Here is a 22,658-nt window from a genome sequence, read left to right on the forward strand (position 1 = left end):
ATGGTGTACTCTCAATGCAGAAAAAATTTATTTAAAAAAAATTATTTTATTTATTTATTTTTAGAGAGAGGAGAAGGGGAGAAGAGAGGGAAGCATCAATGTGTGTTGCCTCTCACAAGCCCTCTACTGAGAACCTGGCCCACAACCCAGGCGTGTGCCCTGACTGGAAATCGAATCTGTGACCCTTTGGTTTGCAGGCTGGCACTCAATCCAATGAGCCACACAAACAAGGGCTCAGTGCAGAGAAAATTTCAAGACTGCTACAATTAGCATCTTTATCTACTTACTGGAAATCAGTACTGCCATAGCCATTGACCATCACTGCAATGGTAATATAATCCTAAATTTTGGCTTTGGAGAATCACCCTGTCATTCTAAAACGACAAACCATAACTTCATGCCTTTTTACAGATCAAATAAAAAAAGATAGAAAAATAACTCATATCCTTTTATTAAAAATACACATGCAATACTGAGTCCATTCAGGGGTGATGAACAAAAATAAAAATTAACCCAAAATTTCAAGGTTCCAAAGGGAAAATTGTGAGGAATATTATAATAAAGAGAACTGAGAGAAAGAATTTAGAACTGACCGTAGTATGTAATTGTGTCATTGGCAATTTCAAATTGGTGAAACCATTTGCAAATGGATATATTTAAAAATGTATTGCTTTTTCTGTTTTAGGTTAAATATATATATACTTAGCTAAATATACATGTACTTAGTATATGTTATTTATAGATTTAAGTTAATTTATATATTTGTTAACTTATATACATTTTGCTAATTTACATATATTTAAGTTAATACAATAGGTTAATTTATACTATATCCATATATAATATGTATTTTTCAATTTTTTTTCTTTTCCTACATAGATTTAATGAGGTTTACAAAAGAAAAACGAAAAACCAGTCAATGGAAATACAGTTCATTATCCTAGGGTTGACAGATGACCCACAATTGCAAATTGTGATTTTCCTGTTTTTATTTCTTAATTACACATTAAGCCTGATGGGGAACATAATCATTATTTTCATCACCCAGCTGGATCCTCGCCTCAAGAAGTCCATCTATTTCTTTCTCCGTAATTTTTCTTGTTTGGAAATCATATTCACAACAGTATGTATTCCCAAATTCCTGATAACAAATGTGACTAAAGAAAAAACCATTTCATACAACAATTGTGCAGCTCAATTGTTTTTTTTCCATTGTTCAGATAATTTTTTATTTGGTTGTAGGTGCATAATGAAAAATTGGAGAGGGTGGGGAGGAGGGTGAGTGGGGGCGCACAAGGGTATAAAAGGGGATAATTGGGAATAGAAAAAATACAATACATACATACTTACATACATACATATATAATTGGGAAAGCTATACAAAACCAATAAGGGGCCTTGACTTAAGACTTTTCAGTGATGGCTGTTTGTGTTTGTTGTACACTCTTCTTAACATAGATCTACAAGAAGATCGTTCTCCCCCTCCTCCACTCCCAGAAAGAACCCCAGAGTCCATCTTACTTGCCGATGAAGACTGTCAGTGGCAGCATTCTCTCTCCAAAAAGTTATAAAAACAAGGCTGTTAAAAGGTTAATGATAAAGCAGGACGTTAATGAGAAAGGTACAAAGAATGATGAAATAAGATAAGAATAATACATTTAAAAATCCCACAAGGTATTTTTTATTCTTTTACTGGGAGTTACAGAATTTTACCTTCTGGCTGCCATGTCCTATGACCGCTATGTCGCCATCTGCAAACCCCTGCATTACCTCATCATCATGAACAGCAAAGTGTGCTATCAGCTTGTAGTCAGCTCTTGGGTAACTGGATCCTAATCATTTTTCCTCCACTGGTCATGGGACTTAAGCTGAATTTCTGTGCTTCCAAAGTAATTGATCATTTTATGTGTGAAACTTCTCCTATACTGCAGATCTCTTGCACAGATACGCATGTCCTAGAATTAATGTCTTTTATCTTAGCTGTGGTGACACTTGTAATCACATTGGTATTAGTGGTTCTCTCCTACACTTGCATCATTAAGACAATTCTGAAATTCCCTTCTGCACAACAAAGGACTAAACCTTTTTCCACCTGTACCTCTTACATGATTGTTGTCTCCGTGACTTATGGTAGCTGTATCTTTATGTATATTAAGCCCTCTGCAAAAGAAAGGGTGACTGTATCCAAAGGTGTAGCTTTGCTCTATACCTCAGTTGCCCCTTTATTAAATCCTTTCATCTACACACTAAGGAACCAGCAGGTAAAAGAAGTCTTCTGGGATATTTTGCAAAAGATGTGTTTTTTTTTTTAAAAAATCATTTGTGATAAAATGCTAAAAATCAATGTTTCCATGAAAAACTGAAGAAGTGTGTTTCATGCATTTCTTCTAATCATGTTTTTCTACCTCATATATATAGTTACCACGTATAAGAAATTCTCTTGAATCTTGTAACTCTCAGTTCAACCCTTATATTTTTTGTTTTTGTTTTTTTCAGAATTTTACTATGGATGTATTTTTTTGACTTTTTTATTATAGGCAGCCAATCATAGTCTTTTTTTTTATGGTTCAAATACATTTGTCTCCATTTTCCCACAACCACTTTCCTCTGCCTCACCAACCATCACCTCCCACCCTCAATCCTTCCCCACTTTGGCTTTGTCCACGGGTCCTTCATTCATGTTCCTTGATTTGACACTCCCCCTTCTTTTCCCCATTACTTCTCTCTCTCCTTCCCTCTCATTACTGTCCATTTGTTTTTTCTTTCTTGAAATGAATGTTGCTGGTTATGTTTTCTTGCTTCTTTTGTTGATTATAAGTGAGATCATGTAGTATTTGTCTTTCACCCCCGGGCTTATTTTGCTTAGCATAATGCTCTTCAGTTTCATCCATGCTATCACAAAGGGTAGTAATTCTTTCTTTCTTTCAGCTGCGTAGTATTCCATTGTGTAAATGTCCCATTGTTTTTTGATCCATTAATTTGTTGATGGGCATTTAGGTTGCTTCCAGCCCTTGGCTATTGTAAATTGTGCTGCTATGAGCATTGCGGTGCATAGGTTCTTTTGAATTGGTGTTTTGGGATTCTTAGGGTATAATCCCAGCAGTAGAATTTCTGAGTCAAAAGGTTGTTCCATTTTTAGCTTTCTGAGGAAATTCCAAACTATTTTCCACAGTGACTGCACCAGTCTACATCCCCACCAACAGCATACTAGGGTTCCCTTTTCTCCACAACGTCACCAGCACTTGTTGTTTGTTAATTTATTTATGGTGACCATTCTGACTGGTGTGAAGTGGTATCTCATTGTGGTTTCGATTTGCATCTATCTGATGGCTAGTGATGCTGAGCATCCTTTGATATGTCTCTGGGCCCTGTGTATGTCCTCCTTGAAGTGTCTGTTCAGGTTCTTTTCCCATTTTTAAATTGGATTGTTTGTCTTCCTGGAGTGAAGTCATGTGAGTTCTTTATATGTTTTGGAGATCAAACCCTTGTCCAACGTGTCATTGGCAAATATATTTTCCCAGAAGGTTGGTTCCCTTTTCATTTTGCTGATTTTTTCTTTAGCCATGCAGAAGCTTCTTATTTTGATGAAGTCCCATTTGTTTATTCTTTCCTTTATGCCCCTTGCTCTAGCAGACATATCGGTGAAAATTGCTGTGTGGAATATCTGACAGTTTCCTGCCTATATTCTCCTCTAGGACTTTTATGGTGTCACAAAATATATTTAAGTCTTTTATCCATCTTGAGTTTATTTTTGTGTATGGTGTTAGTGGTTGAATTTCAATTTTTTGCATGTAGCTGTCCAGCTCTCCCAACACCATTTGTTGAAGAGGCTATTTTTACTCCATTTTAAACTTCTTCCCCTTTGTTGAATATTAATTGATTATAGTGACTTGGATTTATTTCCAGGATCTCTATTCTGTTCCATTGATTTATGTGTCTGTTCTCATACCAGTACCAGACTGTTTTGATTACAGTGGCCTTGTAATATAGTTTGATGTCAGGTATTGTGATCCCTCCTACTTTGTTCTTCTTTCTAAAAATTGCTGCAGCTATTTGGGATTGTTTATGGTTCCATATACATTTTTTAAATGTTTGTTCTATATTTGTGAAATACATGATTGGTATATTAATAGGTATTGTGTTGAATCTATAATTTTATTTTTTAAGGTGCATGGACACAACACACACATATGGCTTTTTCTTCAAGTTATTCTTACTTAAATCACACATTTTTGAAGAATATTCTATTTGAAACAAGTATATCTGACACTAGAAAATATAAAATAGCTTATGGGAAATAATTTTATAAATTTTAAAACATGCATACATTCATAATGTTGTAACATCCACATTAATATTATTTCACTGGCTCAGTTTTATTTTCCCTATTTCCCTAAAATTTCTTTCATCCAATCAAGCCAAAGCTGTAACTGTCTCAGAAACATATTATTTGGTAATAGCTTAGTTAAGGTCTAGTGCTACCTTGGCCATCAAGAGGTATATCAGTAGGTGCTTGAAGGCAATGATCTAGAATCTAAGGTTGATTTCTCTCTTCAGGTGCTATTCCATTACAATAAAATGCCACACTAGCTCTAGCCAGGTGTTTACATCTCCATAGCAAGGGTTTCAATTCATTTCTGGGTTCAAGCCCAGCCCCCTGATATTTACCCACAAGACTGTTGCTGAGGAGGTCTTTTCATCATAGAGATCTGGCATGGTCTTCTTTCAGCTTAAAATTCTTCATTAAATATTCTCATGACTTAAAAATGAGGTTTTTATATTATATATTATTATATATATTTCAATTTTAAAATGACTACATAAAAATTCACCAATTTTGGTGTTTGTAAAAAATTTTTTATTTTTGTTCAACTTATTTTATTTCACACTAATAATAAACCTATGAGAAAAGCACTGTTATCCCCACTTTACAGGTAAGAGATTTAAAGTACAATTGATTTTATATTCCAAGCTCCTAGTACCTTACTTGGTAGATAGAAGTGAGTCTGGTAAATGAGCAATTTAAGTTCTCTGCTATATCCAAGAGAGAACAAAGTCTTCTTCCTATAGATGTCTACACTTTCATGTTGACACCATCTTCAGGTGTCCTGATTATGCATCCAGTTATGAATAAAGGTAACCTCCATTAGCATGTAACCTCCAACTAAGGACAAAATAACTTCTGCCCATCCTTGAGATTTAAGGCCAACTTGCATTTTACAATTCCTCCTTCTAAAATCCACTTAGCATATTATGATCCCAAATCTGTTTCCTGGTAGACTACATTTATGTTTTGATTTTTTCCAGAGAAAAACACTTTGAAATTATAAAACTAATTTGCATATTAACATACTTAGTTTTGAGACAAACACAACTGTACAATGTTCTCAATTACATCTGACTGTTAGAAGAACCATGCTATTGACTGTAATCCAGGGCATATTGTTGAATTTGTAGATTAATGAGTAATCAATCAATTGCGATTTTTTTAATTTATTTTTTGTTTAAATATAGTGGATATACAGTCTTATATTGGTTATATTAGTTTCAGGTATACAATAAAGTGATTAAACATTTTTATACTTTACCATGTGATCCTTTTACTAATTCTAGTAATCAACTGTCACAGCGTAAACTAATCACAGTATTTAAAAATTTTTTAATTATAGTTTATATTCAATATTATTCTTTATTAGTTTCAGATTTACAGCAAATTAGTTAGAAAGTTATTTACTTCACAGAGTGGTCACCCTGCTGCTTCAAGTACCCACCTGGGCCCATGCATATATATCTGGATATTATTGACTGTATAATCACAATATTATTGATTATATTCTTCTCTTTTTCACCCATCTCTCCAGCCCCTCCCTTCTGGTACCCATCTTTTAGGTGTCTATTTCTATGAGTCTATTTTTGTATTATACGTTTGTTTGTTTGTTTGTTTGTTTGTTTTGTCTCATTTTTACATTTTTCCAAAGAAGACAGATGGCCAAAAGACGTATAAAAAGATGCTTAACATCATTAATTGTCAAGTAAATACAAACCAAAACCTCAATGAGATATCATCTCACACCAGTCAGAATGGTTTATTATCACAAAGTCAACAATAACATGTGTTGGCGAGTATGCAGAGAAAAGGATATCCCTGTGCATTGTTGGTGGGACTGCAAACTGGTACCGCCCCTGTGGAAAACAGTATGATGATTCCTCAAAAAAACTAAATATAGATCCACCATATGACCCAGCAATCCCAACTTTAGGTACTTTAGGTATTTATATAAAAATATAACATGAATTCAAAAAGATATGTTCACGCATATGTTCATTAAAGCATTATTTACAATAGCCAAGATATGGAAGTAGTCTAGGTGTCCATCAATAGATGAAAGGAAAAAATGTGGTGTATATATAATAAAATAATACACAGCAATAAGAAACAATGAAATCTCTCCATTTGCGACAACATGGATGGATCTAGAGGATATTATGCTAAATGAAATAAGTCCGGTAGAAAACAGTTTTGATTTTTAAGTCATGTATACAACAAACATTCTATTTCTTTTATCTTGAAAAGTATTTTAATTTCTGAAACTTGGCTACAAATAGAGCAATCTATTTCATAAAAGAAATCTTTCAGCTTTTAGGACAACTCAACAGCTCTCAGATAACAAACTTCTGCTGAAAGTAATGAAAAAGTTACCGCTTTCTAAGACAGATAAAGAATTGATAGGGTGATAGAAAAAACAATGATATTACTATGCATTAACATTTTCAAATAGAGAGTATCTTCTGCATGCAAGTTAGCTGTGTGCAATAATTTTAGGGTGACAAACCACACAGAATATTCTACTAAAACGAGTCATTGCTCAAGAAGAAATAAAAGGCACCCAAATGAGAAAAGAGGAAGTAAAATTGTCATTATTTGCAGATGACATGATACTGTATATAGAAAACCTTAAAGACTTTACCAAAAAACTACTAGAACTGATATATGAATTTGGTAAAATAGCAGGATAGAAAGTTGTTATAATATTCAGAAATTTGTGGCATTTTTATACACCAACAATTAAGAAAAAAATCCCATTTACTATTGCAACAAAAAAACTAAGGTACCTAGGAATAAACTTAACCAAGGAAATAAAAGATCTGTACTGAAAAAATTATAGGATGCTGAAGAAGTAAATTGAGGAAGACACAAATAAGTGGAAGCACATAACATGCTCCTGAATAGGAAGGATTAACATCACTAAAACATCCATACTACAGATAATGCAATTCCAATTAGAATACCAATGTCACATCTTATGGATCTAGAACAAATATCTGAAAAATTTATATGAAACCACAAAAGACCCTAAATAACCTCAGTAATCTTGAGAAAGAACAATAAAGTTGGAGGTATCACACTACCTGATATCAAACCCTACTGCAAGGCCGTAGTATTCAAAATGTCATGGGACTGGCATGAGAAAAGGCATATAGATCAATGGGACAAAATGGAGAGCCCAGAAATAAACCTGTGTCTTCATGGTCAATTAATATTTGACAAAGGAGGCAAGAACATACAATAGGGTAAAGATAGTCTGTTCAATAAATGATACTGGAAAAATTAGACAGATATAGGCAAAAAAATTAAACTACACCACAAACTTACACCATACACAAGAATAAACTCAAAATGAATTAAAGACTTAAATGTAACTTACAAAACCATAAAATTCTAGAAAAAAACATAGGCACTAGAATCTCAGACATTTCTCATAGCAATATCTTTGCTGGTATATATCTTTGGGCAAAGGGAAAAAAAATGGGACTACATCAAACTAAAAAGCTTCTGCACAGCAAAGGGAAAAACAACACCAAAAAGTGAAATGACAATCCACTGCCTAGGAGAACATATTTGCCAATGATACATCTCATAAGGGGTTAATATTCAAAATATATAAAAAGAATTTACACAACTCAACACCAAGAAGACAACCCAACTTAAAAATGGACAAAAGATCTGAATAGACACTTCTCCATAAGAATATACATAAGGCCCATAGACATATGAAAAAATGCTCAACCTCACTAATCATCAGAGAGATGCAAATTAAAATCACAATGAGATGTAACCTCACACCTGCCAGAATGGTTTTCATCAATAAATCAACAAACAAGTGTTGGCGAGCTTGTGGAGGAAAGGAAATAGTTATGTACTGCTGGTGGGAATGCAGACTGGTGCAACCACAGCACAAAATAATATGGAGACACAGACAGAGGAAGCTTGTTGCTGAGGGAAGCAAAGGCTAATGGCTCTGGAGCTGGTGGGTGGGATGGGGACAGCTGGCCACCCCTGCATCATGGATGCATCTGGAGCAGGGCAGTGCCTGAAGCCTTAGAGCTTCATGGACCTGATAGCAGCAACAATACAGCTGTCACCATGGTCATCCCTGTGTGTTGCTTCACCTGCTGCAAGGTCATTGGCAATAAGTGGGAGGCCTATCTGGGGCTGCTGCCGGCTGAGTACACTAAGTATACTGAGGAGGACCCCCTGGAGATGCTGGGCCTGAAGCTCTGCTGCTGCAGTTGCGTGCTGCTGGCCCACATGGACCTGAGGAAGAAGCTACTCAACTTAATCTCCCCTGAAGTGACAGTGGGGACCACGGTAGTATCTGGTCAGACTACATCTCACTGGGTTTGAGTGGCTGGAAGCAATGGCTGCTCACCGTTGTATGGACATATTTCTTCTGCTCTAGAAGGAAAAATCCAGTAAAGGTCCTTGCAGAACCATTAAAAAAAGAAAGAAAACAAAACAGGATGGAGTTTCCTTTTAACCCAGTGATTCTACTTCTAGGAAATAACCAAATAAACCTGAAACACTAACTCAAAAGAATATGTGCACCCTATCTTCACTGCAGCATTATTTACAATAGCCAAGATTTGGAAATAGCATAAGTGCCCATCAGTAGATAAACAGTTAAAAAACTGTGGTATATTTACACAATGGAATGCTACTCAGCCATAAAATAAGGAAGTCTTATCTTTTGTGACAGCTCAATTAAACCTGGAGATTATTATGCTAAGTGAAGTAAGCCAGTCAGAGAAAGACAAATACCATATGATCTCACTTAAATGTGGAATCTAATGAACAAAATAATTTAACAAACAAAATAGAAATAGAAGCCTACATGCATAGAACAGACTGACAGCTGTGAGAGGACAGGGTGGTTGGGGAACTGGTAAAAAAAGGTAATGGGATATAGCAAAAAATGTGTATATGTAAGTGTATAATATATGTATTTACATATATAATGTATACATAATACAAAGACACAGACAATAGTATGGTGATATGCAGAGGGGAAGGGGTGTTGGAGGCAGGTTAAAGCAGGCAAAGGAGGGATAAATGGGGAAGGAAACAATTTGCTTTGGGCCGTGGGCCCACGATGCAGTATGCAGATGATGTTTTGTTGAGTCATGCACTTGAAACCTGTATGGTTTTGTTAATCAATGTTACCCCCAAGGAACATATAGCAAGGACTCATGGACAAAACCAAAGGGGAAGAGCTGAGGGAGGGAAGGTGGGAGGGGGCAAGGGAAAGAGGTGGGGGGAAGGCAGAGACAAATGTATTTAAAAAGTAAATAAATTAATTTAAAAAAAATGTTACCCCCAATGAATTCAAATTAAAAAAGTAAAATAAATAAATAAATAAATAAATAAAAATAGGTCAGCATTGACCTGAGGTAGGTTCCCCCTAGCCTGTTACCCTGGTAACCTGAAACACAAGTTTCAGCAGCTTTACACGTCCCTGAAGGGGCCTCATATTGCAGGTCTGAGATACCCCAAGGCCAGGTCAAGCACTAAGGAGACTATAAACACAAGGAAAGTCACGACCTCTTCTAAATGAACTAGTGATCAATTGAAACTATATTTCATCAAACTGTGGTTTGTTTAGGACAGACACATTTGGCGAAATGGCCTAAGAACCAGCTGACTGACCTCATGACAGCCGAGCAACAGGTAGAGGCCTTGGACAGGTAAGGATATAGCCAGGTAAGGATGAGGAAGGACTTCTTATAAACATTCAACTTAGATCTTTCTTTCTCTCAAGGGTGAAAAGGCTTCAAAGCCAAAATTTCTAAAAATATCAACATTGCAAATGCACATGGGTTTAACTCCTGAACTCTGCTATTTCTCTTTAGTTTCTAATTGCTCTCTATCTCCTGAACTAGTTATAATGTGGCTAACACTGCTATGATGGGTGTTGACTTTGGGAACATCTAAATGTCAAACTTTGTAATTATAACTGTGGATATACTGAACTCACATAAAATAATGCCCTGATAATTGGGGCCTGAAGACAGGAAGCCTGAGGTCCTTGCTCCCTGCTCATAGTCACAGACGGTATGATATCCCTTCTAGGAGAAGATGCATTTTAGGTCTTGTCTCTAACTGTAGAAAGATGGTCTTTGTGAATCAGTTATAAATATGTAAGTTCAGTGTAAAAGGCCTTCCCGAAGCACCTAAAATATATTTTGTAGGCATAAAACTATAATTTATTTCTGAATCAAAAATTAAAACACATTGAGATACTTAAGCCAAAAAAAAAAAAAATGGAGCACAAGCTTTGGAATTGGGGATAAATGCAAAGATCTAGGTTGCTATGACCATCAGCAAGCTTGGGTTTCTTTCTTTCTTTTTTTTAACTAAAAAAATTGTGTTTACTTAGAAGCATTCAGAATGTCAACAAAACAACTGCAACTTTTTTTTTTTTGCAGTTACAGAGTGGTATTCAGTTAACAGAACAATTATTTTGTATAAGTTGCATCACAGACAACTGATGATGAAAAAACTACCATCCCCGTATATAACTAATTGGTGTTGTGCACCAACAAGAACCTCCTTTAAACTTCCATGCCAATTTACAACCCCCATACTGCACCAGGCAAGGTTAGTGGCTATTGAAAATGCCACCAGGACAGGACTATCTAAAGACACATTCGGTAGTATGGTAACTATACAGAAAAAGACACTACAATTTAAAAACAAGTCTTACATAGTCTTACACTTCAATTTTTTTTTTATTTAAAGGGAGTGAGTTATGTACAGGGGGGTTAAATGTGTTATAGACAAAAAAACTGTGCTAGAACCAACTCATTCATCTTCATCTTCCTCCTCATCCTTCTTCATCTTCCTCCTTTTTCTTCCTTTTTTTCAGTCTTGACAACTCCCTTTTTGGCTGCATCAGGCTTCCCTTTACCTCCTTCTTTTCATAAGGCTGCTTGTCATCTGCAGCGTGTTATTCCACATCTCTCCCAGCTTCTTTGCAACATCACCAATGGATAGGATGGGATGCTCTTTTGATTTTGGGTGATACTCAGAACAAAACAAGACAAAGGCTAAAGAAGGCCTCAGGTGCATTGGGATCCTTGAACTTCTTTTTTGTTTTTCCCTTTAGGAGGAAGATAAGTTTTCATTTCTCTTTCATAACAGGTCTTGTCCACCTTTGCCATGTGTTCTCATTTCCCTTTCTCTTTAGCAGACATGGTCTTCCACCCCCTGAGCACTTAGAAAACTGCAGGAAGTTGACTGGAGCATCTGGGTGCCTATTCTTGTGCTCTTCCCAGCAAGTTTACACAAAGAAAGGTTACGATGACGTTTTGCCTCTCGGCTTCTTAGGATCTCCTTTGCCCGTGTTTAAATACTTTTCCTCAGCCAGCACAGAGTCGCCCAGAGCCTGTACAGCTCGCACTTGCCCCGGCACTGTCTCTATGGAGCTCCATGGACGGCAATAGCTGTGAGAGCAGAAGCCAGACGCAGCACTCTCACTCTCTCCACTCTGTAACATTCAGCGATGTTGGGTTTCAAAAGCCAGTCTTGGCTTTTGAATACTCCCAAACCCAAGGGCCACTTTTGCACTTTAGGATTTTATATTTTCTATGCCAAAATAAGTGTGTGGGACCAAGAAGGTGTAGAGATCACAAACTCCCACAGTTCCTTCCAGCAAATGATCTATCTAGTTGCGTTGGAGGGATGTCAGGAAAAGTAGGGAGGGAGAGAAAACAAAATTTTAAAACGATGCCATTATGATTTCTGAAAATACATAGTAGTAAGAAAGACATACAAGATTACCTAACATCCCAGAACACTACAGTAACAATATTGATGCTTTTCCTACAGTCTTCTTTTCTATGTAGCTACACTATATTTTAACAGTACTTGATCTATACTGCATAATTCACATATTGTTTTCTAATATTCACAGTTAAGATTTTCTTATGAGTAATTTTCTCTAATTTGAATCTGTAAAAAATGATGAAAGATCATGACTGAATAATATAATATTTAGCCATATCATAATTTAGCTATTCTCTCATTCTCGACACATGAAAATACAGGTTATCTTCGCATAGTAGTATCATTTTTTCAATCATTTGTTAATTTTGCAGGCAAAACTATATCCTCCTGAGAAAGGTCAATTATCTGATAACCAGTGACATTGGAAGATAATTATTAATATATAATATCTATAATAATAGATATTAATAATTTTATAAACCATTTTCATTCCTTCAGTGGATTGTCTGCTCTAACCCTTTGCACTTCTTTTTCATATTGTTTCAGCATTTCTTTTTTAATTATATATTATTGGTTATGCTGTTACAGGTGTCCCAATTTTTCCCCTTTGCCCCTCCCCCAACTAGCACACCCCATTCCCTAAGGCAACCCCCACATTTTTGTTCATGTTCATGGATCATGCGTATAAGTTTATTGACTACTTTAGTTCCTATACTGTCCTTTACATCATCATAGCTCTTAATGACCAATTTGTACTTCTTAATCTCCTCATCTCTTCACCCATTCCTTAAACCCACCTTACATCTGGCAACCATTAAAATGTTCTCCATTTCCATTATTTTGTCTCTGTTCTTCTTGTTTTCTTAGTTTCTTTTTTAGATTAAATTGTTGATAGATATGTATTTATTGCCATTTTAATGTTCATAGTTTTAATCTTCTTATTTTTCTCATATAAATCCTTTAAACTTTTTAAAAATTTGTCCATTTCATCAAGATTTTCAAATTTCTTGGTGATAATTGTTCATAGTAGTTTCTGACAATCCTTTGTATTTCTGTGGTATCAGTTGTTATTTCTCCTCTTTCGTTTCTGATATTATTAATTTGGGTCCTCTCCCTTTTTTTCTTGATGAGTCTGCTTAAAGGCTTGTCAATTTTATTTATCTTTTCAAAGAACCAGCTTCTGGATTGGTTGATCCTTTGAATTGTTCTTTTCATCTCTATGTCATTCAGTTTTGCTCTAATCTTGGTTATTTCCTTCCTTCTACTTGCTCTGGGGTTTATTTGTTGTTGTTTCTCCAGTTCTTGAAGTTGTAGTGTTAGGTCTTTTATTTGAAATGTTTCCATCTTTTTTAGGTAAGCCTGTATTGCTATGAACTTCCCTCTCAGGACCGCCTTTGCTGTGTCCCCTAGGTTTTGGACTGTTGTCTGTTCATTTTCATTTGTTTCCAGAAATTTTTTGATATCTTCTCTTATCTCATTATTGACCCATTCATTGTTTAATAGTCTACTGTTCAGTCTCCATGAATTTGCAAGTTTTTGAAGTTTCTCTTTGAGGTTGATTTCCAGTTTCAAGCCCTTGTGGTCCGAGAAAAAGTTTGGTATTATTTCAATTTTCCTGTATTTGCTGAGGTTTGCTTTGTGTCCTATCATGTGGTCTATCTTTGAAAAACTGCCATGCGCCTTTGAAAAGAATGTGTATTTTTCTTCTTTGGGATGTAAGGTTCTATATATGTCAGTTAAGTCTCTTTGATTCAGTGTGTCATTCAGCGCCACAATATGTTTATTAATGTTTTGTTTGGAGGATCTGTCCATTTTTGACAGTGGGGTGTTGAAATCCCCTACTATCAGTGTGTTGCTGTCTATATCTTTTCTGAAGTTGTCCAACAATTTCCTTATATACTTGGGGGCTCCTATATTGGGAGCATATAAGTTTACAATGTTGATGTCTTCTTGATAGATTCTTCCTTTAAGTATTCTAAAGTGACCCTCTGGGTCTCTTTTTATGGCCTTTGTTTTGAAATCTACTTTGTCTGATACAAGTATGGCAACCCTGGCCTTTTTCTCATGCCCATTTGCTTGGAATATTTTTTTCCATCCCTTTACTTTCAATCTGTGTAGGTCTCTTGCTCTGAGGTGGGTCTCTTGTAGATAGCATATGTGTGGGTCATGTTTTCTTATCCATTCAGCTACCCTGTGTCTTTTGATTGGGGCATTTAGTCCACCTAAATGCCCATCAGTAGATGATTGGATCAAAAAATTATGGTACCTATACACAATGGAATACTACACAGCAGAAAGAAAAAAAGAACTACTAAACTTCACGACAGCATGGATGGAACTGGAGAGCATTATGCTAAGCGAAATAAGCCAGGGGGCGAAAGACAAATACCATATGATCTCACCTATAAGTGGATACCTAACCAACATACAGAGATGCAAGGAAAATAAGACCAGCAACACTTAAAGGAAAAGAAATCAACAGAGACAAGAGGGAAGGAGGGGGGGGGGCGGGGAAAAGGAAGGGAAGGGGAAAGTCAAGGAACATATAGCAAGGACTCATGGACAAAACCAAAGGGGAAGAGCTGAGGGAGGGAAGGAGGGACGGGGCAAGGGAAAGTGGTGGGGGGTAAGTAGAGACAAAGGTATTTGAATAAATAAATTAAAAAAAGAAAAAAAAGAAAAAAGAAAAAAGAAAAGAAAAAATAAAAAGAACCAGTATGTGATTTAAAAAAAAAAAAATCCCTTTAGCTCTTTGATTTTAAATGATAGCTTTGCTGAGTAGAGCAATCTTGGCTGTAGGTCCTAGGTACCTTCATTTCATGACTTTGAATATTTCTTTCCAATCTCTTCTAACCTGCAGTTTCTTTTTAAATATCAGCTGACAGTCATATGGGAACTCCCATGTAGGTAACTAACTGCTTTTTTCTTGATGCTTGTAAGATTTTGTCTTTATCTATCTGTATTTTAATTATGATATGTCTTTGAGCGGGCCTCTTTGCATCCATCTTGTTTGGGACTCTGTGCTTTCTGCAATTTAGGTGTCTATTTTCTTCACAAAATCAGGGAAGTTTTCTTTCAATATTTTTTCAAATAGACTTCCAGTTTCTTACTCTTCTCCTTCTGGTGCCCCATGGTGCAAATGTTGGCATATTTGAAGTTGTCCCAGAGGCTGCTTACACTGTCCCAATTTTTTTGGATTCTTTTTACTTGTTGTTCTGAATGATTGTTTTTTGCTTCCTTGTGTTCCATATCATTGATTTGATTCTCAGCTTCGTCCACTCCACTGTTGATTCCCCATAAATTTTTCTTTATTTCAGTTAGTGTATCCTTCATTTCTGACTGAATCTTTTCTATGCTCACTAAGTTTCTATGCTCACTATGTTGAGGACCTCACTAAGTTCCTTGAGCATTCTTATAACCAGTGTTTTGAACTCTGCATCTGATAGATTGCTTATCTTCATTTTGTTTAGTTCTTTTTCTGCAGTTTTGATCTGTTCTCTCATTTGAGACGTGTTTCTTTGTCTCCTCATTTTGACAACCTGCCTGTGTTTGTTTCTATGTATTAGATAGAGCCTCTAAGATTCCCTAGCATAGGCCTAATGTAGTAGGTATCCTGTAGGATCCTGTGACACAGCCTCCCCTACCACCCAAGCTGAGTACTCAAGGTGCACCTTCCATGTGGGCCAAGCATATCCTCCTCTTGTATTTGAGCCTTGATTGCTGCTGGCAGGTCAATGAAAGGGATATACTCAGGCCATTCAGCTGCAAGGACTGGCTATGATCACAGACCAACAACCTCCTCCTCTGTGGAGGATCCACTGTGCAGAGGCAGGATGGTAGTGCTCCTGTGTGGCCTGTAGCTGTCCACTGGGTGCACAGGCTCTGGGGTTTTCCAGGTGGTGCCAGTCAAGGTCAGCCACCACCTGTGTTCTGCCCAGGGCCACCTAGCATGATTCAAAGCAATCTGCAGAAAGTTGTTACTTGTGCTAGGATTGGAGGTTCTCAGGTGAAGCCTTGCTGTAAACCTAGGATGGCTCTGGCTAGTGCTGGGCCTGAGACCACTTAGCAAGAGGTATGGGGGTTGGGGGCTAGCTGAGGTAGGCTGCTCCTTGTTTGAGAGGATTTAGGAATATGTAAAGGATGAGGCAAAACCAGCCATTCATATGGAAAAGCCACTGTTAACAACTTGGGTGGGTCTGTACGTTTGTTAGGGTGGAGCCTCATGGAAACACCAGGGTGTGGCAAACAGTGTAAGCCAAGTTAATGGAGCATCAAATATGACTACTGACTGCCAGCTCTATGGATCTATGGGGAAGGATTCAGAAAAGGAGAAATGCCCTCTGCCTCCTGTTCTGACTAGCAAAAAGCTGTCCCCCAGCTCTTGCTGTGATGCCAGACACTTCACTTCTGGAATGCCACTGATGCCTTTCTAGCTGCCACTCAGTGCTGGAGCTCAGAGGTAGTGAGTCTGAGTAAGGCCTTGTGCAGATCTTTTAAGAGGAACTGGTTGGGAATCCAGCAGTTTCTTCCACCAATTCAATGCCTGCTGGTTTTTACAGCCAGAAGTTATGAGGACTTATTTTCCTGGCAATGGAACTCTGGGCTGTGTTGCCTGGTGTGGGGCTAAGACCTCTTGCTCCCAATATATCCCTCCCAAATTTTTAGCCACTACACATGGGTGTGGGACCAGCCCATTCCACATCTTTGCATCACTGCCACTCCTGCCAGCCTGGATGGATGTAGTTCCTTTAATTCCAAAGTTGTAAGACTTCCATTCAGCTCAATTTTTGACAGTTCTGAATGATGTTTGTTCTATAGTTTAGTTGTAACTTTGATGAGGTTGTACCAGAAGGCAAGACATATTTACCTACTCCTCCATCTTTAATAGATGTTTCCCACTGATAGCTGTTTTATCATTTCATATCAGTGAGTATAATTTATTTTATTTCAAGTAGAGTATTAAGGTTGTCTTTTATATCTTTACAAATTTATTTTTCAAATTTACATTTCAATTTTATGATACAAAATTTTTTATCACATGGTGTTTCTTTTCTTTAAGTATATTTTATTGATTACGCTATTACAGTTGTCCTGTTTTTTCTCCCTTTTATCCCCCTCTGCCCTGCAGCCCCCCTCCCACCAGCATTTCACCCCCTTAATTCATGTCCATGAGTCATATATATAACTTCTTTTGCTTCTCCATTTCCTTTACTATTCTTAACCTCCCCTTGTCTATTTTGTGTCTACCAATTATGCTGCTTATTCCCTGTACCTTTTTTCCCATTGTCTCCCCTCCACTTCCCCACATGATAACCCTCCATGTGATCTCCATTTCTGTGATTCCATTCCTGTTCAAGTTGTTTGCTTACTTTTTTTCTTTTTTAGGTTCAGTTGCTGATAGTTAAGTTTGTGGCTATTTTATTGTTCATAGTTTTTTTAATCTTCTTTTTCTTAGATAAGTCCCTTTAACATTTTCTTTAATAAAGGCTTGGTGATGATGAATTCCTTTAACTTTACCTTATCTGGGAAGCACTTTATCTGTCCTTCCATTCTAAAGGGTAGCTTTGCTGGATAGAGTAATCTAGGTTGCAGGCCCTTGCTTTTCATGACTTTGAATACTTCTTTCCAGCCTCTTCTTGGCTGTAAAGTTTCTTTTGAGAAATCAGTTCAGAGTCTTATGGGAACTCTTTGGTAGGTAACTCTTTCCTTTTCTCTTGCTGCTTTTAAGATTCCTTATCTTTAATCTTGGGTAATTTAATTATGATGTATCTTGGTGTGTTTCTCCTTGCATCCAAATTTTTGAGACTCTCTGAGTTTCTTGGACTTGCATGTTTAGTTCCTTCACCTAATTGGGAAAGTTTCCCTTCACTATTTTTCAAATAAGTTTTTAATTTCTTGCTCTCCCTCTTCTCCTTCTGGTGCCCCTATGATTTAGATGTTGGAACATTTAAAGTTGTCCTGGAGGTTCCTAAGCTTCTCATTTTTTTTGAATTCTTATTTCTTCATTCTGTTCCAATTTAATGTTTACATCTTCCTTTTGTTCCAAATTGTTGATTTGAGTCCCACTTTCTTTCCCTTCACTGTTGGTTCCCTGTATATTTTTCTTTATTTCACTGTGTATAGCCTTCACTTCTTTCTGTATTTTGCAACCATACCCAATCATTTCTGTGAGCATCCTGATTACCAATGTTTTGAACTCTGCATCTGATAGATAGGCTAGCTCCTCGTCACTTATTTTGTTTTCTGGAGTTTTTATTTGTTCTTTCATTTGGACCATATTTCTTTGTCTTGGCATACCTGTTGCATTGTAATCGGTGGAGCCTTAGGTATCCACCATGGAGGGGCAACCCACTTTGTTGGGTTGTGGTGCTGTATGAGGGGGAGGAGTCAGAGAGGGAACAATGCTGTTTTCTTGGCTCTTGTCCCACTTTAAGTCATTTCCCTTGCTTCTCACAAGCATATTGTGCAGATTCATGGGTGGGTGAGCTTATGTACATTCTAGGATCCCATTGGCCCCTCCAACAGACTCTCCTGTGAGACTGGGAGCTTCTTCCACCATCCTAAGCCCCATAGGTTTTTATAGCCAGAGGTTTCGAGGCTTTGGTTTTCTACACTGTAACCCTGGGTTGCGGTCTGTCTTGCTCCCCAGTTGTTCCTCCCAGTTTATGTGCATGCGAATGCGGTATACCCCAGTCCTCCAGCCACCACCTCGTTGACTGGCTTCCCATCTCCCCCACTCCTACCAGTCTGTATAAATGTTTCTTCTTTAATTCTTGGTTGTTGGAATTCCATATGGTTCAATTTTCCAGCAGTTCTGGTTAGATTTTGTTTTTAAATTGGTTGTTATCCTTCTTTTGATTGTGTGAGGAAGCAAAGCATATGTACCTATACCTTCATCTTCACCAGAAGCCCTCATGACATGATATTTCATTCACTTAAAATCCTCTTTTAAATTATCCAAGGTCCCTTGTAAGTAGATACTTACCTGGAACCAATAATACTTTATGATGGGCAAGTAGTAAAACAATGTAGGTTTCATTTAATATACTTGTTTGATAGTCCCTTAAGAAAAAGCAGGTAGGAAATGTTTTGACTGATAGACCTTTGATTTTTAAATCATGCATAATCTAAACACATACAGGTAGATAAAAGTTAGTAACATATAGAAGTCATACTTCCAATCAAGATGGACATGTAGGTAAACATGGCTTGCTTCCTCACACAAACATAGCAAAAATTACAACTAAACTACAAAATAACCATCATCCAGAATCATCAGAAAATTGAGCTGTATGTCAGTTTCACAACCAAGAAATTAAAGAAGTCACATTCGTTCAGCTAGGTAGGAGGGACAGAGACACAGAGAGATATGGAGACACAGAATAGGCCACCCCATGCCCACAAGTTGTGTATAAAAATCTAGAGGGATCAGGAATAAAGGATCCCAGCCTCACACCAGACCAATCAGCCCAAGGTTCCAGTGCCAGGAAAATAAGTCCCTGCAAAGTCTGGCTGTAAAAACCAGTGGGGGTTGCGATGGCAGAAGAAACTGTGGGATTCTCAGGAACCTCCTCTTAAAGGGACTGCAACAGGCTTGGACTTATGCAGGCTCACTCCCTCTGGGCTCCAGCATCAGGGCAGCAGTTGGAAGGGCACCAGGGGCACAAGAGTAGAAACTGAAGTGCCTAGCATCAGGGCAAGTGCTGGGGGACAGCTTCCTCCCAGACAAAACTCCAGAGGCCGGACAGTGGCATTGTCCCCTTTCTGAGACCTCCCCTACAGAGAGCCAGAGTGGCAACACCATATTGGAGATTCCATGAACCTAGTTCACACCCTAGTTATTACCTAAGGCTCCACCCCATCCACCTTACTTGTGTGCCTTTCTGCAATAGGCAACACTACTAAAACAGGGAATCAAAGCAGCTCTACCTAATACATAGAAACAAACACAGAGAGGCTGCCAAAATGAGGAAACAAAGAAATGTGGCCCAAATGAAAGAACAGAACAAAGCTCCAGAAAAAAAACTAAAATGGAGATAAGCAGTCTCTCAGTTGCAGAGTTCAGAACACTGGTTGTTAGGATGCTCAAGGAACCCACTGGGTACTTCAACAGCATAAAAATGATTCAATCAGAAATGAAGGTTACATTAAGTGAAATAAAGAAAAATTTACAGGAAACCAATAGTGGAATGGATGAAGCCAAGAATCAGATCAATGATTTGGAACATAAGGGGAAAAAACATTCAGAACAGCAAGAAGTAAAAAGAATTAAAGAAAAAAAACAAGGATAGGCTAAGGTACTTCTGGGACAACTTCAAACATACTAACATTTGAATCATAGGGGTGCCTAAAGTAGAAGAGAAGGAGCAAGAGACTGAATCTTATTTGAAAAAAAATAATGAAAGAAAACTTCCCTAATTTGGTGAAGGAAATAGACATACAAGTCCAAGAAACACAGAGAACCCCAGACAAGATAGACCCAAAGAGGACCACACCAAGACACATCATAATTAAATTGCCTAAGTTTAAAGATAAAGAGAGTCTTAAAAGCAGCAAGAGAAAAACAGTTGGCTACCTAAAGGGAAGTTCCATAAGACTGTCAGCTGATTTCTCAAAAGAAACTTTGCAGGCTAGAAGAGACTGGCAAGAAGTATTCAAAGTGGTGAAAAGCAAGGACCTGCAAGTTAGGTTACTCTATCCAGCAAAGCTATTATTTAGAATCAAAGGTATATAAAGTGTCTCCCAGACAAGATAAAGCTAAAGGAGTTCATCATATCAAGCCATTACTACATGAAATATTAAAGGGACTTATTTAAGAAAAAGAAGATTAAAACTATGAACTATATGATGGCAATAAATTCACAACTATCAACAATTGAATCTAAAAAACAAACTAAGCATACAAGCAGAATAGAAACAGAATTGTACATATGGAGATCATTTGGAGGGTTATCAGTTGGGAGGGGGAGGGGAGAATGGGGGAAAAGGTGCAGGGATTGCAAAGTACACATTTGTACAGAATAGACAGGGGGATGTTAAGAACAGTATAGGAAATGGTGTAGCCAAGGAACTTACATGCATGACCCATGGACATTAACTAAGTTGGGGGATTGCCAGAGGAAATGGGAGGTATTGGATGAGGGGTGCAAAGGGGGAAAAATTGGGACATGTGTAATAGCATAATGAATAAAATATATTAAAAGAGAAATCATAGTAAAATTCCAATTGATCAATGATTTCATAATCCAAGAGCTGTCATTATTTTCTGCAAATTCTTTATGTTGAAGTCCACATAGTCAATTCATTATTAGCTTTTTTGTTTTAAATTGTTTTTAAAATTCTTTCATTTTATCCTCATTATGAAAACTTTTCACCTTGCTATAGTAACTTGCTCGCTTCAAGTCTGTAATCCAAGTTTTAAACAACATCTTCTATTGTAGGTTAGTTTCCAGAGACCATGAATTTGAATTAAATATGCCTTGTATAAGTGTAACCTGCTTTATAGAAGTTAATTAATTAAATATATACTTATTGTGTATCTATCCTTTCCAGACATGGTGAGGGGCACAATCCTTACTTTAAAAGGCTTGCATTGCCTCAAGGAGACAAACACATAACTCCAAATTACTATGGAGTATATAATTAGTGTTGTAATAAAGGTCTATAAATATAACATAGGGGATATTAAATGGCTTCTAAGTAATTTTTGAGATATGGGAGGCCTTACAGGAGAAAGTAATGATTATATTGAAACTAAAATTATACATAAGGAAAGAAAACTAAGATATAAATATATGTAAATAACACAGAGATGTTAGATAACCACATGCATTTGAAAATAATATATCCAATGCTTAGAATAGGATTTTGAAATATTAAGCTAGGTTTGTAAAGGCTTCACCAAATACAATGTGGGACATTGTGCAGAATACGTAAACTTTTTGTTCCTCAGTTTCTCCATATGTAACCCATAACTATTAGTTTTGTAAATACCTACTACTAGAACTGTTTAGCACTCAGTAAAAGATAATACATATTTTGAACAATTTGGATACACATTGCAACCAATACTAGATGTACTTTTAAGAAGATAGAGGTAGCAATAAGTCTGGAATGGTTAAAGAATCAAAACATGAAGGGACCTATATACCAGAATAGTATTTTGGACTTAAATTTGATAGTAAGTTTGATATAGCTCCATTCATTTATTTCTGTTTTTACTTCCCTTGCTTTGGGGTCAAATTTATAAAATCCTCTCTAAGATCAAGTTCCAAATGTTTAGTACTTATGTTTTCTTACAGTGGTATGTCATAGAATTATACATTTAAAACCTATATAATCTTATTAATCAATGTCAACCCAATAAATGTAATGAAAAAAAATTGACAGTAAGCAAGTTTGAAAGGTTTTGGGTATAAGAATCACCTAGGTAGAGTTACAAATGTCATTTTAAGTTACCATTCCTGGTATGGCTGAGTCATTATGTCTGGGATGCTGTCAGTGTTTAATATATAGCCAGTTATATTAAGATGCTATTCCTTACATGACACTTCCAAAAAAGAGAGTCATTGAAAGTTTACATAAAATGTCGACT

General features: G+C 36.8%; 1 protein-coding gene across 1 annotated transcript; it reads left to right on the forward strand.

The window, feature by feature from the left end:
- LOC129085082 (olfactory receptor 6C6-like) lies at positions 1-11,781 on the forward strand. The gene is given in 8 exon segments (XM_054591497.1): positions 1-5; positions 880-1,196; positions 1,673-1,828; positions 1,831-2,296; positions 5,458-5,479; positions 8,462-8,660; positions 9,942-10,023; positions 11,526-11,781. Coding segments are annotated over 8 exon segments (1,503 nt in total).
- Positions 11,782-22,658: the final 10,877 nt, after the last annotated feature.

The sequence above is a fragment of the Pteronotus mesoamericanus genome, unplaced genomic scaffold (genome assembly GCF_021234165.1).
Source record: "Pteronotus mesoamericanus isolate MK-2021 breed Mesoamerican mustached bat unplaced genomic scaffold, CSHL_Meso_final scaffold_21, whole genome shotgun sequence".
Lineage (NCBI taxonomy): Eukaryota > Metazoa > Chordata > Mammalia > Chiroptera > Mormoopidae > Pteronotus > Pteronotus mesoamericanus.